Source organism: Clupea harengus, chromosome 11, assembly GCF_900700415.2.
Source record: "Clupea harengus chromosome 11, Ch_v2.0.2, whole genome shotgun sequence".
NCBI classification, from domain to species: Eukaryota; Metazoa; Chordata; class Actinopteri; order Clupeiformes; family Clupeidae; genus Clupea; species Clupea harengus.
Genome location: NC_045162.1, coordinates 22,481,423 through 22,499,988, shown reverse-complemented (window position 1 = coordinate 22,499,988; position 18,566 = coordinate 22,481,423). Strand labels below are relative to the sequence as shown.

At 40.7% G+C, this 18,566-nt stretch overlaps 3 protein-coding genes across 3 annotated transcripts; 1 reads left to right on the top strand and 2 right to left on the bottom strand.

Annotated features, from left to right (window-relative positions):
• The first annotated feature begins 3,400 nt into the window (after positions 1-3,400).
• On the top strand, positions 3,401-9,015 carry cfap418 (cilia and flagella associated protein 418). The gene is made up of 6 exons (XM_012833473.3): positions 3,401-3,661; positions 4,194-4,305; positions 4,467-4,525; positions 4,616-4,681; positions 6,501-6,596; positions 7,811-9,015. The coding sequence occupies exons 1-6, from the start codon at positions 3,525-3,527 to the stop codon at positions 7,968-7,970; spliced, it is 630 nt and encodes a 209-aa protein (XP_012688927.2). The 5' UTR covers positions 3,401-3,524; the 3' UTR covers positions 7,971-9,015.
• On the bottom strand, positions 8,999-12,709 carry LOC116222410. The gene is made up of 10 exons (XM_031576274.2): positions 12,301-12,709; positions 11,916-12,056; positions 11,403-11,522; positions 10,997-11,104; positions 10,843-10,914; positions 10,620-10,688; positions 10,319-10,396; positions 9,890-9,964; positions 9,672-9,791; positions 8,999-9,249 (listed from the first exon to the last, which is right to left on the bottom strand). Exons 1-10 carry the CDS (start codon positions 12,422-12,424, stop codon positions 9,113-9,115), a joined length of 1,044 nt encoding a protein of 347 aa, XP_031432134.1. The 5' UTR covers positions 12,425-12,709; the 3' UTR covers positions 8,999-9,112.
• Positions 12,710-12,796: 87 nt separating this feature from the next.
• LOC116222520 (antigen WC1.1) lies at positions 12,797-17,821 on the bottom strand. The gene is made up of 5 exons (XM_031576931.1): positions 17,664-17,821; positions 15,490-15,558; positions 13,456-13,740; positions 13,023-13,349; positions 12,797-12,807 (listed from the first exon to the last, which is right to left on the bottom strand). The coding sequence occupies exons 1-5, from the start codon at positions 17,713-17,715 to the stop codon at positions 12,797-12,799; spliced, it is 744 nt and encodes a 247-aa protein (XP_031432791.1). The 5' UTR covers positions 17,716-17,821.
• Between the last annotated feature and the right edge of the window lie 745 nt (positions 17,822-18,566).

Here is an 18,566-nt window from a genome sequence, read left to right as displayed (position 1 = left end):
AAATGTGATTGTAAAACTGGACAGAACAAGGCACGCTAGCTTGACATAGCTAACCTACCAGCTTTATCTTACCACTACGTTAAATATATAATGAAGGTCCAATCATGTTTTTTTGATGCTATTGCTGTATGTCAACATGCATTTCGCTAGATAACATTATAATATCATGTCAGTAAACGAATTAAATACATATATCAATATTCAAAAGTCAGGGACATTAACTTAGCATAGCAATCACTCTGCTTACCTCGATATGCTACTTTAAATTTGAGGGCGAATTATCGAAGGCTAGCAACTCCTTTTTTTGAGGGAGACAGGAAACGCATTGAAACCTCCAGGAGTCATTCTTGGGGCCTTTGAACTCGAACATATCTTTTAAATAGGGCCAAGGGTGGCTCATATCAGAGGGCTCAGTTCAGGCCGACTCTGGATCCATGTTTACTAGGCAGTAGTCAGGCTGAATGTTCAACTATAACGGGCAAAGCTACCGCTAGTGCTGCTGCCAAACGCGCACTCTGATATCACTGGAGTTGATAGAGCCACCTGATTGGTTTAAACTTCCAAAACAGCAACGCAATCCATAGTTTTGTGTAGGCAACATTTTGGCGAAACTATGTTCATAAAATGTAACGAGTAACAACACATATTGTAGAAATGTATCGGAGTAAAAGTATAGATAATAGCTGCAAAATGTAATGGAGTAAAAGTAAAAAGTATGCACTATTATTTTTACTTAAGTAAAGTACAGATACGTAAAAATGTACTTAAGTAAAGTAACAAAGTAAAAATACTTCGTTACATTCCACCACTGGAGCAGACCAACTTGGTGCTAGTGTCCTCCTGGTGAGTTGAGTTTTTTGCTTCATACCCTCACTTAGATATGACAACATATTTGAATTCATACTGTAGCCCTATGGGAATATTGGGTGTAACCTGAATTGTATTTTTATTTTGTTTATTTCATTGTAAACGGTGAAATTCATAATGTTAAAAATGTTTAACTACTGTTTCCATGTTGTAAAAATGATATTAGTTCAAATGTATTTGCAAAAGTATAATCCAATCAGAAGTCAGGGCGAGAGGTCAGGGAAGAAGAAAAAGGACCATTGGGAGATCGTTAAGTGTGAGACACAGGAGAGAGAGCTTGCACCGGAGCCTTGCTAGTGAAATTAGAAAATCAATGTGAAGAGATATTGTGTGTAGTTGTGTAAGTAGAGGAACGGCCAGTGACTCTTATAGTACCCAATACAGCGATATTTTCATGCATTGTGTTACCTGTTTAATACGGAAACTCGGACAGAGTTATGTAGGACCACAGTGAGATACAGCAACAGCTAGTTCAGCTCGACATTAGCTTTGAGTTGTGTAAGGAGCTCCAGGACTCCTAGAGAGAGTAGCCAGCCTGGCCACTCATTCGAAGGCTAGGCTATGCTATGCTTGTGTGTATGCTATTGGAATGCTATGCTAATGCTAAGTGTGTGTGCTATTGGAATTTTAGGCTATGCTATGCTTATGTGTATGTTATCCGAAGTGATGTGAAGTGACTGGACGCAGTCATACACAACTAAGTAGTTTGTGATTTATATTCTGTGTAGGCCTACCTGTACATTTATACTCTTCACAATCATATTTTCAAGTAAATGGTTAGATGTATGTAGATGAGTATAAAGATAGATACTTAATTGGTATTAGGCTACTTAACGGTATTCATTACCTGCTTAAATAATAGTGTTAGCTGTTTACTTTAACCTATCATTAATTATATTAAAAAAAAGTTTAGGAATTCGGGCAGCGCACTCCAATAAAATAGCCAGGACAGCTAAGGGGCGCTACAATCCAAACAAACAATGATTCAAATAAAACAGACTGGAAAAAATTCTTTCTTTTCTGAAATTTTTCTTCAGGCTGCAGGATCGGCAGAAGAGAACGAAACGGGATTCCTTGCTCCAATTCCTTGCTCCAAGCAACTTCCCCAGCAGGTCCATTTAAAAGAGCATTCCCTCGTGGAGGCCAGGGACCTCCCATCTGCGCCTGTACAGCATGGGCATGCAGTTGTTGAGTTCCAGGAACCTGAAAACCGTGAGGGTGAGGCCAACGTCGCTGTGCCAGAGCAGTGTTTTCTACTGCACACACACACTTAAGGACCTGCACCTGGCACCAGCTCCACCCAAGCAGCACATGACTGGCCTGGTGCACAGCACTATCCTGAGTGGGTTACTTGCCCTGGTATGTCGGACCACTCAGCTTTACACTCAGGGCTGGTCCCCTTATCAGCCATCACCAGCTCCTCAAAATCGACACTGCGAGTGAAGACTGGCAGCTCTTGAGGATCAGAGCGAGTGACTAGAGGGGAGCCCCCAAAGAAGTGACACAGCAAAGAAAGCTACCACTATCAGTGCAATCCCTGACCACGACAGACCGATCACTTGACTTGGTCCCTGGGCGCCATAAAGGCTGCCCACTGCTCCTGGGGTCCTGGAGGAAGGACAGTCCAGGATGGGAAAAATGCAGAGGAAAAATTCACTGCGACCTCGGCTTGCGTGTGTGTGTGTGTCCGTGTCGCCACCCTAAATGCACGTGTGTGTTGCTGTGTCGTATTGTGCCAATAAACTGACTTTGGTTTTTGCCTGACCACATATTTCAAAGTCAAAGTCACTGGCCATACCCAGGTACAGGGGAAATGGTACTGTCCAGCATCTGGGCAGACCATCGCAGAGTGGAGGAGCACCATGTAAAGGCTTAAATACAAAGATGTGTTATGGCTGAAACACCACTGAAGTGATTGTCTGTAGTAAAGTAAGCAGTTGTAGACATGTGTATAAAGTTATAATTATTGTTACTGTGTTTCTATTTTGTGTGCTTATTGTATACAGCTAAATTTTTATACTATTGTGTTTCTATTTTGTGTTTGTGTTCTCATTTAAATAGTAGAAGATTCCAGGTGCAAGTCTTGGTAAGAGTGTGTGACTTGCTGGTCGAATCAGTATTTCATTCAAAATGATTTCATTGTATGAAAGTAGCAGTGCCTTTTTTTGCTAGTAGTTCAGGCGATGGACTAGAATCCATTGGGGTCTCCCCGCTCAGGATCGAATCCTGCCAACAACGAACGTTTTCACATTCTCAACGTGACAGGTTGTCATACATGACGATTCTGCATGTACAACCATAGATATATATATAAAGGCTAGATGTATCGTCTGCCTTTATATATATATATATGTGTACAACTGCCTTGTCACTCTAAGGTACAATTATGAATGTATTATTTGCAACTCACTGGAATGATAGTTCATCTATTGATTACACTTTGAATGTTCCTAGTTCCAAAACGTTAACGTTTTCGCAAAAACTACATTTGTCGTGCGGCGTCGTTATTAGCCCTCCCGCATTCTGTGGCCAGACACACAATTCAGCGCGCGGGACAAATCTTGTGCAGTCAGTCCACTAGGTGTCAGGATTTACCTGCGTGATCATTTTGAAGCTGGTCATGTGGCAACAGAAGTTGCCTTGCTTGTCCTAACGAAATGATGATGGCAGATGATCTGGACGAACTGCTAGACGAAGTGGAGGCAAAGTTTTGTAGCGACATCTCGTTACCAGGTCAACGCAATCAAGTGGACCAAGCCTGCGAACAAGTACAATACAGAAGCGAGAGGGCCTGGTAACTTGGCTATTTAACAATTACTCGAGCAAGTCATCTTGGTAAATTACCTTTGAAAACAAGTTGGCGTTGGCAAGCAAGCCATGTCGTTGCTATGTACACTTAACTACTCAACCTGTTAAAAAGTAACCCAGCGCAAAACAGGATAGAGGCCAATTTGGAAAATAAAACGTTACCGTTATAATCTCTTGCTATACTTTCGCAAACTTGGCTAACGTGAACTATATATCCGAACCTGTGTGAGGCTAGCCAGCTAAGCTAGTATACAGGCTAAATTAGCTAGCCACAATCAATAAATACTTCAATGACAGGCACGATAATCTGGATAATGTCTTTAGTTGCAAGGCAGCACGCGAGGTAGTTTGCATGGAATAGTTTAGTCAGATTCGCACACTAAACGCCCTAATAGTGGGTTTAGCTGATTCAGTTTGTAATTCATTCGCGTTAGCTAACGTTAGTTGAGCTTATTTCTAAAGCGGCTGGTGTGATTCTCGTAACGCTATATTTAATTAAATTACATTCTATTTTGAAGCAATACCAAGCATGATGCAACCAGAAGAGTTAAGAACGACGACATCGACACGCTGCTTGAGGAGTTGCTTGACGATGACGACGATGTCAAAAACAGACAAGCCGATTCTAATGTAATTAACTTTTTTTAAACTTATATCGAACTTTTCATATGAATATTATGAATTCTACTTCTGTGATCAGACTATCACACGTAGAGACAAAATAAAGGCTTTTAATATGACTTTTAACAATGGGAACTTGAAACGCTTTGACAGTGCAGCTTGTTTCCCAGGTTGGCAAAGCAATCAGAAGTGGACCTAAGGAGCCAGTGACACAGCTTGTTAAAAGAAAGTATGGCAGTGATTTTTCACGTATTCATGTAATATGAATGAGTCCTCTTTGTATGACGATATATGATCATATTTTACATTTGCTTTGCAGATGCTGTCCTGTATTTGTGGGTGGAAGTACCATACCACCAGGTGTAGGAACAAGCAACTCTCAAAGGTAGTTTTGAGAATACATTCTTTTTTTTAGCCTAGGTCACATGCTGGCATATCCAGGTCATTATCACATATGTTCAGTTCAGTTATCTAACATTAAGAGCATAAATAGCAACACAACACTTAGTAGAAGATCTTGTTGTTGAATGAGCCCCATCAAATCACAAATGATTAAAGGGCAGATATAATTGTCCAAAGCGATGTACAAGGGAGAGAACAGTTAAGCTACGAGCAATAAAGACTTAGTGTAATAATACATACAATTTTACATAAGAAATAGAAAAAAAGTGCAGGAATGTAACTGCTGTAAGTGCAAGTTAAGTACTAATTCAAATAGAAGAAGCCATTCTACAAACACAAAACATTACACATGCATCATTTAAACAGACATTAATACAGAAGCCTTGAGAAAGCAGTCACTCTCGCCACTCTAGTCAAGGAACAAGTAGCAGTGAGCCATTATGTTTGTTGAATAGCTCCCCTGGAACGGAGGCATCTGCTCACTTTACTGGCATGGGTGTTCCCTAATCCAGCATGAACCCCCTCTGAAGAACAAAATGGATCCCTCAGGATCATCTGGAAAGATGAAGAGGGCTAGAGAAGTGGGCTAACTACATTTCCTGCCTGAACTAATGTTTTGCCTAAATGTGAGCTTGAATTGTCTGAAACGCAGGGGAGAACCCTTTGAAAAGCAGCCTGGCAGGATTCTTCACCTATCGTCAGTTTTTAGACCCTGATTTTAGAGTATTGAATGAGTACATTGTAGTTTTTTTTTAAACAAATTATCAGCATTTATTTAGTCCATCTGAACAGCATTGAAATGTCTTCTAAGAAAAATAGGCATCATCATGACAACTCATGTTTGTGTGTGTGTTATCATGTTCATAGAACTACGTTCATCATCATCATTGTTTATTCAGGGAGAATTGACTGAGCACAGGGCTCTTTTGCAGCAAAAACAAACCATAACAAAACAAAACAGACAAAATAAATAAACAAAACACATTAAACAACTCAGAAATTAAGTATAAAAAAAATAAAATAACATAAAGTAAAAGAAAAAATTAAATCAGAGAATCATTTAAAACAACAGCATTGAGGCACATCGACAATGTCCAACATTGTTTTGCTTTTACATGCCAGTTAAATGTGATCAGGCCTTAAAGCAGTTCTGTACAGCAATTTTCCACTTTTTGAGTTATGTTTTACAGGCAACTAGTTTTGGTATCATTTTCACATTTTGATGATATATGGTCATGTGATGGACAGATAAACACAACTATTATCCCTTCTATCTGCCTAGGTTTTGCACTATGTAGTTCTGTGGTCCAGGACCGAACACCCCGCGAAAATTTCTGTAAAGCTTTCATAGCACAACATCAGCAATTATAATGTCAAAAAAAAAAAAAAAAAAAAACGCCATTTAGCACATTGGCAAGATTTTATCAGTGCCAGCTGGGCTGTTGGTGGTGTTGGCAAGGTTTTGACCCACATGCCTTAGGTAGTCAGCTTGCTAGTTTTAGACCTCCTTACTGGTGCTTTAAGTGGGTCTGAACATGCAGCACACCATCATGTGTGGATTAAAAATGACATGAAATTTGCACACATAGACTAAAATGCCACGGCCTGGTTTAGAATAAAGAAGGGATTGCTGCCGTGCAACACAGTATTGGTTACGATAAAACACCTACATCCTCGAGCATGCGGTTTGGGAGACATTGTTGAACTAAAATAACCCTTGCCCAGTAAGTGATGATTGGACAACGTCTGACTGTATTCTGTTGAGAGATCCATGTTGTCTTTTCTTGCTTTATCTTTTATAGGGTATGCAGCCAGCTAAGGTGTATTTCCTGCGATTTTCGAATTGCTTCATTTGATGACCATGAGTGGGACTCCACATGTGATTACCTCTTCTTTAGGTAAGATGGAGGAAGAAGAAGCATTGGTGCCATTTTGCCTTGCACAATTACCATTTGAGATATTTTTGTGCCATATGATGCTGCTTCCTCCCATAAATACAGATACCTTGAGAAAGCGGTCACTCTTGCCACTCTAGTCAAGGAACTAGTAGCAGTGAACAGTTATGTTTGTCGAAATACCTCCATTCCAGGGGAGTCTGCTCACTTAACTGGCATGGATGTTCCCTAATCCAGCATGAAACCCCTCTGAAGAACAGAACCGACAGCATTACTTGAAATTGCATTTACACGTCAGAGTGTTTAGCTGAATAGTGTGCAAGCAGATGACACATAAAGACGGAATTCTAAACAGCTCAAAAATAACAGTAACGGCAAGAGGAATGACACTACGTACAGGCTTTGAGAGCAAATGAAGGTACCATAATTTATGTAAGCATAATAATGTCTAAGGATACTTGTAAAGACACATGATACTTCATGCAGTCTTTAGTTAGTGGACAATATGACTTGGGTGGCATAAAGAAGTTAGAGCTGGTAAACGTGCAATAGTATTTTCCACCTGTCTGCATCTCTTCCTTGGCTTCTGGTTGCTGCGTCGTAGATGCTGCTCTGTTTAGCCTTAGCCTCAAACACTTGATGAATCACTCACTCAGTGTTGTGGGTAAGGATTTTAATTGCAAGTCTGCTGCTTGCACCTGTGCACAAAGATGCAGAGCATACTATGTGTGTCATCAGTGAGAACCTCCTTAACGTTAAAAAAAGGGCCATCAGAGCAGAGCTGAAAATGAGCATACATGTATGTGTTTCGGGATGGAGTCGCTGATTGTAAAGAAATTGATAGTGGTTGATGATTGATTAAATAGTTAGGAAGAAAAATAGCCCAGTGATACTACTAGGATGTACAATACCACTTCTATTTTATTATTTAATTCAGTGAAATCTTTTTTAATTTAGTAATAATTTCATAGGACATTTTGCCTGTATTTCATAATAATGTGTTCTTGCTGGTAGCATCTGAAAGTTGCCTGAGTAGGACAGGAGAAAAGGGAGAAAACAACTCTCATGTGAACCTATAAAGTAAAACAAATGGTTCTAAAATATACATCGAGATTTTATGCATTTATCAAAGCATTTAGGAGAGCCGTGATGAGACCATGACGATTGTTTTTTTGTGCAATGAAAAGACTTACATTTGTTGGGTGTTTTATCTCCAGGAACAATATGCCAGACTGCGACCGACTGCGGGCCAAGTTGAAGAGGCGCAAGGGAGCGCGGGCGTACGCATGCCAGTGCAGTTGGCATTCGGCCCTGGCACTCACAGACCTCAGGGACCAGCCTCAGCTCAAGTGGGTCTGCGGCAAGCACGATACGTGACAAAGCCCCTCAGGGATGGCTGCGTCCTTTTCTCAAGCAAAAAGTTTTGCATCGTTTCAACCCGGGTCTGTCTTTTTTTTCATGCTTTGTTTTGTTTTGTTTTGTTTTGTTCCTCTATGTGCACTTCAATGTTTTCATGTGTTGGCAACATCAGACGTGTTTTCTTTTTTTTCTTTTTTTTGCCTTTTACTTATATAGCAAAGAATAGTGATTGGGACACAGTCTGCTCTTTACAGTTGCAGCGTGTTTTGTTCTTTTCTCATAGTTTCCATCTATATTCAGAGTAAATTAAAGCCTTTATCAAAAAGTGCTGCTGAGTCGCTGCTCTTTATGCTAATAGAGTAGATATTAACTCTGGCTTTGAAGGCCGCGGATTACAAGGAACAGCAAGAACCGCCTTGCCCCCTTCAAGAAAACAAGTGCGTTGAAAGGGATTGCTAATTGTATTGTCTGGTGTAATAACAAGAATTCTGTACAGTATAATCCATTGTTACACTTCAAAAGGGAAGAGTTTCACTACACAGAGCTATCCTAAAACATTCACAGTATTTTTAATATATGGTGATTTCACTGTCTAAAGGAGATAAAGGGTACCATCTTGTGTTGTTGTATGCCTCTCGATCTGTTAATTCCTCACAGTGATGAAGCAGCATAGCTGTGACTGCTAAATTGAGATATCCTCAGCCAAGTGGATTTATTGGACCAAAATACGTTTCTGAGACACGTCTAATGTGTTTGATTGTGTAATATGTTTTAATCACTGACTACTGTGACTGTGTGTGTGTTTGGTGAAGTTAAGTGTTACATTTACTCGTTTTCAAACGTGGAGTTTAGTATTAATTTGTAGAACTGTTTAAAAAAAGTCCAAAGATACTGAGCACATTGACCAGGTTTGTTTATTTATATAATTTCTCTTTCATTCCCTTTGTTTTGTGTGTGTCTGTGTGCATGCAGGCGTGTGAGCGTGTGTGTCTGTGAGAAGTGAACAGAAAAATAGACGTGTCCATGTGATTGTGGGACTGAATAAATATCACTACCTGAGGAACCCTGCCGTCGCCTGTCTGCCATTTTGTTGCAGCTGCTCAATAGTTCACAAAAGCCCAAGGCAATATATCATATTCCGTATATGTCAATGTCCATAATCAGCTGGTGGCATCATAGGGCACGTCATCATAATCACTGTCTGATGATGACTGATCTTCTGGGTCCTCGAGTGGCGCCTTGCGCATCACCGGTACATTTTCATAGTCTTCCCCCGAAGATGTGCTACTGGAATCATCTAGAGAAAGACAGGAATGCCAGTTTAGGATAAAGCATGCTTACACATTTAGGAAACCTTTGGAAACGAGACACATTTACTACATAACTACGGACAAATTGGGCTAGTAAACTCAAGTGCTGGGACTGGGTCTGTTCATCTACAGAGGGCTGTTAACTGGTTGTTTCAAGGCCCTCGCAGATTGAGAGTCATTACATTTTGTATGGAGGACACGAACCAGTGAACTGTTTGAATTTTCACAGTATGAGACTGAAACAATGAAAACTCAAAATAAGCCACAGCACTTAGTTTTTCTGAGCCCAAGTAGTGTTTTGAAGGCGCATTTCACTTCCCTGTGGCACAACAACTGCATTCAGTGCTTCAATATAATGACCACATACAAATGTACGGTAACAAGATTAATTAAAAACTTTTGAACAGACCTTGATCACAGTTGCTTGCAGGGAGGTAGCTCCTGTTGTAGTGATTGAAGCCACCGTGGTTTTCTCTTGTAGGTAGAGGTGCTAACTTGAACTTTTCAGAGTTTGATTGACTTGCTCCATCTAGTGAATAACAGTCAAACAAGCAATCTATAAACATACCTTTTGGCGTATTATTGGGGACAAGTGTGTTTTATAACACCCCTTTTTACTGATCTAACCTGGATTTTGTGGATTCTCTCTGTTAAAGGCCGTGTTTTGATAGTCCTCTCCAGAGGATGTGCTGCAAGACCCAACTGTGCAGCAGAGAAAAGGAAAAGGCTGTCACCCCTTTCAGAAAGTAAACATTGCTCTTACAATCTAATTCATAACTCATCCACTCCAAAGGAAGGTGCTTCATTTGAAGTCATTTTGGTGTGGGTGTTGTTTACTTGTATAAATATGAACATTTGGTAGTAGTATCATAATATGGTCAATTATTAGCAAAGTAGTGCCCCACGTTATTAAACATTATAAATTAATTACAGTGAAATAGGATTCTAACTAATGAAATATTAAATAATGTTTATCTGTTTTTTTCTCAGGTAACACCAAAGGCCTTGAAAGTGTTCATGTTTTGTTCACATCATGTTTTGTTCATTTATACTCACTGCTTGGTGCCCTCTGCAAGTTGTTTGGGTCGTGGACAGATATGGGGTTCTGTGATTCGCCCGGTGTGTAAATATTCGCTTTTTAATGGAAATGAGTGAATAAATTAGCATTCAGTCATGTCAAATGAGGAAGTGCTAGGTCAAGTACTCAAAGCGACCGAGGGCCAACACAAAGGGGTTTATGGACATATTTTTTTTTTTTCTGTCTGAACTGAATAGAATTCATCTCCTGAGTGAAAGAAGTCAAAGGACTGCCTAAAAAGATGTGATCCCAAGGTCAACTGTATGTGATAAAACTGACCTGACTTCAAAAGATGGTCAATGTGACTGCCAGTATTTTCATAATCATTTCCACTCTCAGAATCCGAGTCTGAAATATTGAAAGGAAAATTCACTGTGGTTGTAGGTGTGGTTCACTGTGTCTGTTCACTGAGAGGTGTGTGTGTGTGTGTACGCACGCTACTGCTTTACATTTTGTCTAACTTCTAGATATGACCACACAAGCAGAGATGGGAAGAACTTACCTCTTCCTGATTTATTATTCCCATTGATTACTCCCTCTGACACCGGGCCAGGGCTGGGTGGAGCCTTGGGAGCTTGGAGAGAAATAAATCACCTCAAAACCCAACCTCTTTCATACCAAATACTGTGTATGTCCTTGGATGAATGGAGACCTACCATGAAAGCTTGGCACCTCAGCAATAGGCTGTATGTAGTAATTCAGGTCCCCTGAGTCACATGAGCTGGTGGAGCTGGTTGACGGTGGACGGGCGGGAACCCTTGGAGCTGTTTATGTGTAGCAACAACAACAACAAAAAAGAAATTCTGAAAACTAGTAAAACTTCTTCTTGCTTGTACCTGATATGTGTCTCATTAAACATTGTTTTCATTTTTTTGGCTGCCAGATTCAGAATACATTTCCCTTGAATAAACAGAATATAGGTTCTCTGAATCCTGTCAGCTTTGTAGAGAGGAACTGGTAAGAATTACTTTTTTCTGAAGATGCACAGGTACAGGATTTGACACCGAGGCACAAATATGTTCACATTCAGCGAGATAAAACACAGAAGATGCAAGGACAGACCTTGACTTGGGGTGACTTCTGTTGTGACTCGGAGCAGGTTGAGATCAGGTTCCTCCTGCTCGCTCCGTTCCCTCATGATGGCAGAGGTGGAACCATCGTATGTTTGATAAATCACAGACGCTATCGGGTGCAAGGAAATATGTGTTTCTCTCAGTAGTGCTACATTCAGTGCCCAGTGCTACATCTATCTTCAGTCTTAGCAATCTCCAACTACTAACACGGTTGTCTTCATTAGAAGCATTTACAGAAATAGATTGCTTAACTGGTACAGCACAGAGCAAGATAATGGGTTTGACTCTCAAGGTACCCACATAGGTTTCTAATGAAAATGTATATTTGTGCTGTACTTTGGATACTACTAAAAGAACACATGTAAATATAGAAACCGAAACTGTTGCACAATTGTGACTGAGTAAAAAACTTTTACAATAGCAGTCTTAATGATGCTATCATCACACATATCAAGACTACTGGGCTTGTCTCGTGCAGCAGAAGCCAGAAACTATATCTCACCAGCGCTCTTCTTCTGCTGCCTACAGAGTATGACATTGGAGGCCAGCACCAAGATAAGAGCCACCGTGAGCACGATGCAGCCTGCAACTGCAGCTTGCAGGCCGGGATCGACCGCCTTCAGGGAGTCCGTTGCTGCTGCAGCTAGGGTGAGAAAGGAAACGGGCTGCAATTTGCACCATGCAGATCTTGCTATTGTTTGCACTCGCATGTTGTGTTTTAGACCGAGGTGTAGTTTCTGTGCTATTCACTGTCAGAAGAATGAATGGAAGTGGAAAAAAAAGAACTGAATTCCAGCAGCCCTACTTAAAAAGGGTCTGAGTGTGTAGGACAGAGTACAAGTATGATGAGGGAATGCATCCTACATAAAATGTGGGATAAACAGTACCTGTGGTCAGGGTAGATTGCGGTTGAGTTCTAGTCTGTGCAGTAGTGGTGTTGATGGCTCCTGTGTAACAGAAAACATATTTACAGCATGAGTCATTCAAATTCTCTACGTAGAGCCTTCTCATAGTTGTTTCTATGATCGCTTTTCCAATTTACATTCAAGGGTAAATTTACATTTTGTATTCATACTCGTCCATCACTGTTGTCAGAACTCTTTTTAGACACGAGTTTAAGTTCGTCTTTGTTGCTCAACAAACAGCTTTTTTGCTGTCTGTGCTTTCACACTTGACCACGGCCAGTGTCATTTCTGAAGAACCAGTCCAGATAGGATATATGGCTTTGAACCATGGTTCATTTAGATGAGAACATCTGTTTGCAGAATATGTGCAATTAGTGTGTTTAAAATATGAGCGTGGTAACCTCTTAACACTGAACGTTTACTGCCCCAGGCAACACAGTCTTGCTAAAGACAGTTGGAAACAGCCGGCATACAATATTCATGTGAATCCTTTTCACAATAGGCCGCACTTACACCTGATAAAAAAGATAAACTCTGCATCAGGTGATGTAAGAGGATAGAGGCCAGTGAGGTGAGATCAGGAGGAACTAAACCCCAAAAAGTGGCACTGCAATAATGCTCTACCAACCACACTACCTACACTCACATTGCAAATCTATAATCATTTGTACACTGCAAATCCATAGTCTTACAGGAGGACCTACCTGTGCACACCACTCCAGCATCCTCTTTGTGTCCACAGTCGTGTGTCTGTCCAGTCCTTGGGGTGACACACTGCCACAGGTCCTTTTCAGAGCCCGTGCAGTTCAGCTCGTCCAGGAGGATGTGTCCAGAGCCGGACGGGAAGGGCCCGCCCTCTCCTGTGACCTTATGGGCAGACCCACAGTCTAGCTGGGCACACACCACATCCCCCGCCTTTACATCCCACCCATCGTCACACACTGAGCCCCAGTCAGTGTGGTTCCACACCTCCACGCGGCCCTCGCAGGGGTCTGTGCCATTGGCTAATCGGATAGCCGGACCTGGGGGGTCTTCAAGAAATACAATTATTTTCTTCGCCACCTGCAGGGATGTTTCAACGGTGCATAAAGTCCAAGCCAAGTACCATTTCTGTGCTGTGGTGGAGTGTGTACTCACCACAGTATATCTCCGTCACATTTAAGCAGGTGCCAGGCTTGGCCTCTGTGCAGTTGAGCTTCCCGGGGTCTTCATAGACGCAGTCAGTGACACAGGTGCTGCTGTCTGCGGTCGTGTGTTGTCTGACCTCATACACTTCCCCGCAGCCCAGGTGTCTGCATATGTGCCCAGCCACAGCGCTGCGATTGGTCAGGCTGAGGTCGACTGGTACATTCGCGTGAGAGCGACTGCGGGTCCTTAAAACCCCAGCACAGGGGTTGGACAGACTGAACTGTCCAAGTTCAGCTAAACATGGAAACAAGTTCGTTTGAGTAACATTTGAAACAGAAGGTTACACAATGGTGGGCTGCTAATAAAGTGAAATAAAGCGCTAGTGGAAAAGTGTGTCTTTGCACAGTGAACATCAGACACAAACAGGCATGCACGACAGATCTTGGGGAAAAACACATTCCACCATTCTCCACAGATATGATCTTTGTCTGTTCAGGTGAACACGGTGAGTGTCCCTTTGTGGTGTGGCAATTTTTTGTGTGTTTGCACAAGATCTCAAGAGTGTGAAGCAACAGCACTGCAGCAGAGCGCAGCAGAGCACAGCAGAGCCACTTCCCGTGACTCACTTCCTGTGGAAATGTCAGGTTGTGGCACAGCTAGAGGAGGACACCGAGGAAAGCAAAAGCACCAACCAAAGAAAAAAAACCTTTTTTTAGATACTCCACCGCCACTGAATTATTTTTTTTATGTGGTGTGGTTGTGCTGGGGTAGGGGGGGGGGGGGGGGGGGGGTGTTCTCTGATTTCTTAAGCAAAAACATTTGGCTTGTTGTAGCAACTGCATTCTAGAACCTCTAGACCTTTAAGGCCCTCAGACACATTTTCACTTTCAATGGATAGGGGACTCTGGAGGATGAAGCAGGGCACACCATTTCCACGATTGCACAAGTAATGATTTTTATTTCCAAATGAATTAATTTATGTGAGAGTTTATACAGTATCTGAACTGTGTGTGTGTGTGTGTGTGTGTGTGTGTGTGTGTGTGTGTGTGTGTGTGTGTGTGTGTGTGTGTGTGTGTGTGTGTGTGTGTGTCTTTGTGACTGTGTGTGTGTGTCTGTGTCTTTGTGACTGTGTGTGTGTGTGTTTTATGTGTGTGATCATTGCATTGAATTGCATTGCATCTCTCTCTCTCTCTCTCTCTGTGTGTGTGTTTGTGTGTGTGTGTGTAATCAGTGATCTGCGTTGTAAGTGTAGTTTGGTCATGGCAGCCTTGAGTATATTCACAGATTGACTGAAGAAAAGAGCTATAGACACAAAATCCTGCTCCAGCAGTGTTTCCTCTAAAGATAAATGTAAAAATGCAAATGTAAATCCCTGCTGGTAACATTTGAATATGGAAATATGGGAGGATTCAAATAAATAATCGCTTCCTCTGTGTGTGTGTGTGTATGTGTGTGTGTGTGTGTGTGTGTGTGTGTGTGTGTGTATGTGTTTCACAGACAATAATTGGAGTATGAGTGTGTGTAGCCTATATTAGAATTACATATTAACAGACATAAGTTACTGTCCGCTGCTGACAACCACACTGTTTGCCTCCCAGTTAGCGGTTCCCTCCAGGTTTTTGTGATCTTGCATTCAAATTCACGTGAATTCAACGATTTCCGGCAAATGCAATTGCAGGTTGCAATTTTTTCCTATTATCGCAATATATTTCCGCAAAAAAACAGTCATGGAATTTCTGCATTATTTTCAATTTACTTTACATTATTTGATTTACTCAAAATCACTGTAATAGTGCAATTTTCATTTTTTTTTCAGTCAGTTTTCAAATTCAGTCACTTTTGGCCGCAGCAATCACAACAAACCCTTGCAAGATCCTGGAGGGACTGAATTAGCCAGCGCTGTAGTGCATTACACCTGCTTGCATGCAATACTGCCTGAGAATTCATGTCGCGCTGTGTCTGTCCGCTTTGATTGGAATGTGAAATCAGAGGAAACAAGGACCATCAATCAGTTAAGCATAACAGCTATCGCCAGAAACTCACTGTGATTTCCATTTGGCCCCTTAGTTGGAGATTCAGTGGTGTTCCATTGGACTGAAAAGATGAGAGCAGCTAAGAACGAAAAGGAGAGATTATGTTAGCAGGGCCTCACGTCCCTGGGCTGGCTCCATGTGATCAAGTATTGTAGTATTCTGATTGTGTGCCAACCACTGTAAAGTCACCTTTGTGAAATGCGTTTTTGCAGTCATAGTCAGTGCTTTCTAGCACAACAACACAATAAAGGCGTATCGTAAAGTGTTTGCCCTTGATCGATGTAGCTCAAGTAAACTGAAAAGAAGCGCTGGGCACGATCTGCTACGGCGTTGTGAATCAAAAAACTGACTACAAGCCAACAGATTTTATTTGAGACCTTTAGACCTTTATTTTGAAGGGTGAAATGGGGGAGAGAGCAAGTCCTGTGGAGGGCTTCAAAGAGGACGACTATAGCTGTATCTGTAGCTTCAAAGAGGCATTACAGAAGTTTGTCTAAAACTAGTGAGCTAACTAACTAAGAGCCATTAGACTTACCATAGAAACGCCATCAACAGCACAGTTAGCACAGTTACAAGGGAGCTAACTTGTCAAGTGATGTATTTTTGCTGATATCTTTGGCAAAATGCTGTAAAAGTTACGGTTATGTTTTTGAAGGTTTTCTGACCTGGAGCACAAAACTCTATATTGAAATGCTTGGGCGGCTACTGGGAACAAAAGACGTGTTTATCTATCATCTGCATGACCATGTAACATCAAAATATTATTATTATGACATTCATTTACTATAAAAACATTCATTAATAAAAAAAAAACCTGTACAGTGTTGCTTTATCTTTTAACGCATGTTGACGTGATTCATGTGGGTATAAGAACAATATAATTAGCATAATATCTTGAAATAGTCATAGAAAAGTTATTGTAACAATCCACATAATTTTATAGTAACATTTTAGAGATTTCATAGTGTGAAACAAAAATTGAACTGAGTTGATGGATTGTTATGGTCTTTAAGTAGTATGCTCTCTGAGTTATGAGTTTAGGGCCTATCCAGGAGGCATCCGTGTCCTATACATTCTGTACATGAAAGTTATCCATGCATTCCTGCATTATCTCTGTCACTCAAATTATGACCAGATAATTAATATGGAGGGGATAGATCAACGCATTCATTATTAATCAACAAAATTGGGTGTTTGATTTGTAGATCACAGAAAACAAACAAATCAACTCTCAACGCAAAGCTGACTATAAATATGTTCACAAATTATTTTGTGTAGGCATTTGTGTTGTGTGGGCATTTGTTAAACATTGGCCTACTCTTATGTTTTAACTACAAAAATAAATAAATAATTAAATCAGTGAGTGAATATTACGGGCAAAGCTTAATGGCTCATTTATGACGCTGTAAAGCATGCGTATCATCTCAGGTTACATGATAAAGCCTAGAATCCAATCAATCCACACTCCAGAATTAGCAGTATTGAAGCAAAACACTTGTCTTAGATGTGATGATAACAGAGTGAGATATTCTTACAGTACACCACATTCATCATCTTGTCATTATCGCACAAGTAATGCTGCTTGAAACAGTGGTTGATTACACGAGTGCCTAGAGCAATCACTAGCTTGGCATTTTAGAAAACAATTATCAGTTTATATTTTAGGTCCACATATACAGTAGTGTATTTTAAAATATGTTGCTATGACAACAGATTTTGTGTTACAAGACTGAGTTTTACTTTACGTTTTACATAGATGCCTATGTGTTTTATTAATGCAGTTTGGACTGTAATGCTGGGGGTTTGATGTTTGTATGAGTTACCACAGTGAACTAAGACATTTTGGCTATGATTGTTGTTTTGTAAAAAAGAGAATGACGGAAAGACTAAATAACTGTTGTTATTACATTTTTAAAACCTCAGTAGTTGCCCGATATCCGATATAACCCCTTTATTTTTCCTGGCATGTCATTACGTAAGGTCAGCCACATTTGTCATCATTCAGTTGCAAGGTATTGGTAAGATGCATGTTGACAACTAGTTTGTGAAGTACGGAATGGATTTTGAGATCCTGCACATATAAAATAGCCATTCTGCCATAGTTCTATGCCCTTCATTGCTATGCTACACGCAGACCAAGCTGTCTTACTTCTCTTCCCCCATGAGAGTCTTAAAAGTTGTTACCTTGAGAAGCATCCAACATTTGTAGAAGAATGGCGGCTGTCAGCAGTTCCATGTCTGTAAGCCTCTCTCCACCTCATAAAAAGTGTCTCTGATCTTCACAAGTCAGTTCTGTGCTACCCACTTTATCTACAATCACATGGCGAGCAAATGTGTGACCCTGCGCACACTTTCACACGCAGAGATACACACACACACACACACACACACAAACACACACACACACTCTCACACTCAGAGATACACACACGCCCTCACATATCTCTGTCTCTGCATCTGCAACGTGTGGTTTTCATTCCGGGGTTTGACATATTTTTGTATCAAATAAACAATCACACTCAGAGTGTGTCAACAAGTCTGTTTTTACTTAGGGACTTATCATACAATTAAGGTAGGATCTAGTACCGTGTGTACCTGTTTATCAACAAGTCTGTTTTCACTTAGGGATGTAGATTTATTTTTTAAACTGAAAGAGAAACGCTGTGTTGTCAGTGCACATTACAATAAAATACATTTAAAGCAGAATTTTTTTTTTCAGTATATACGCAAAGGAGCCATTAAAGCATTTATATTGCAGTGGTGAGTTACGTTGATGAGTTCCTGTGTGCGTGTGTGTATGTGAGAAAGAATTCAAACTTTTTCCCCTTCATTTAACATGTCATAAATGTCCAGTTTAAACAAAGGTCCTCTTCCCTAACATATGTCTGGCCTGTGTGGAGTAGGAAAAAAAATAATTAGCATGTTACATAACTGATAGTGATGTCATGTCATTAACTGCTCTATCCTTATTAAATGTAGCAGTCTACTTTCCTTTTTTTGAGGACAGAATAATTATCGCAGTCTTTTATGTATTTATTTCTTTTTAAGGAAGCTTCCAGAAGCATATACTGTATAACCATGGAAACC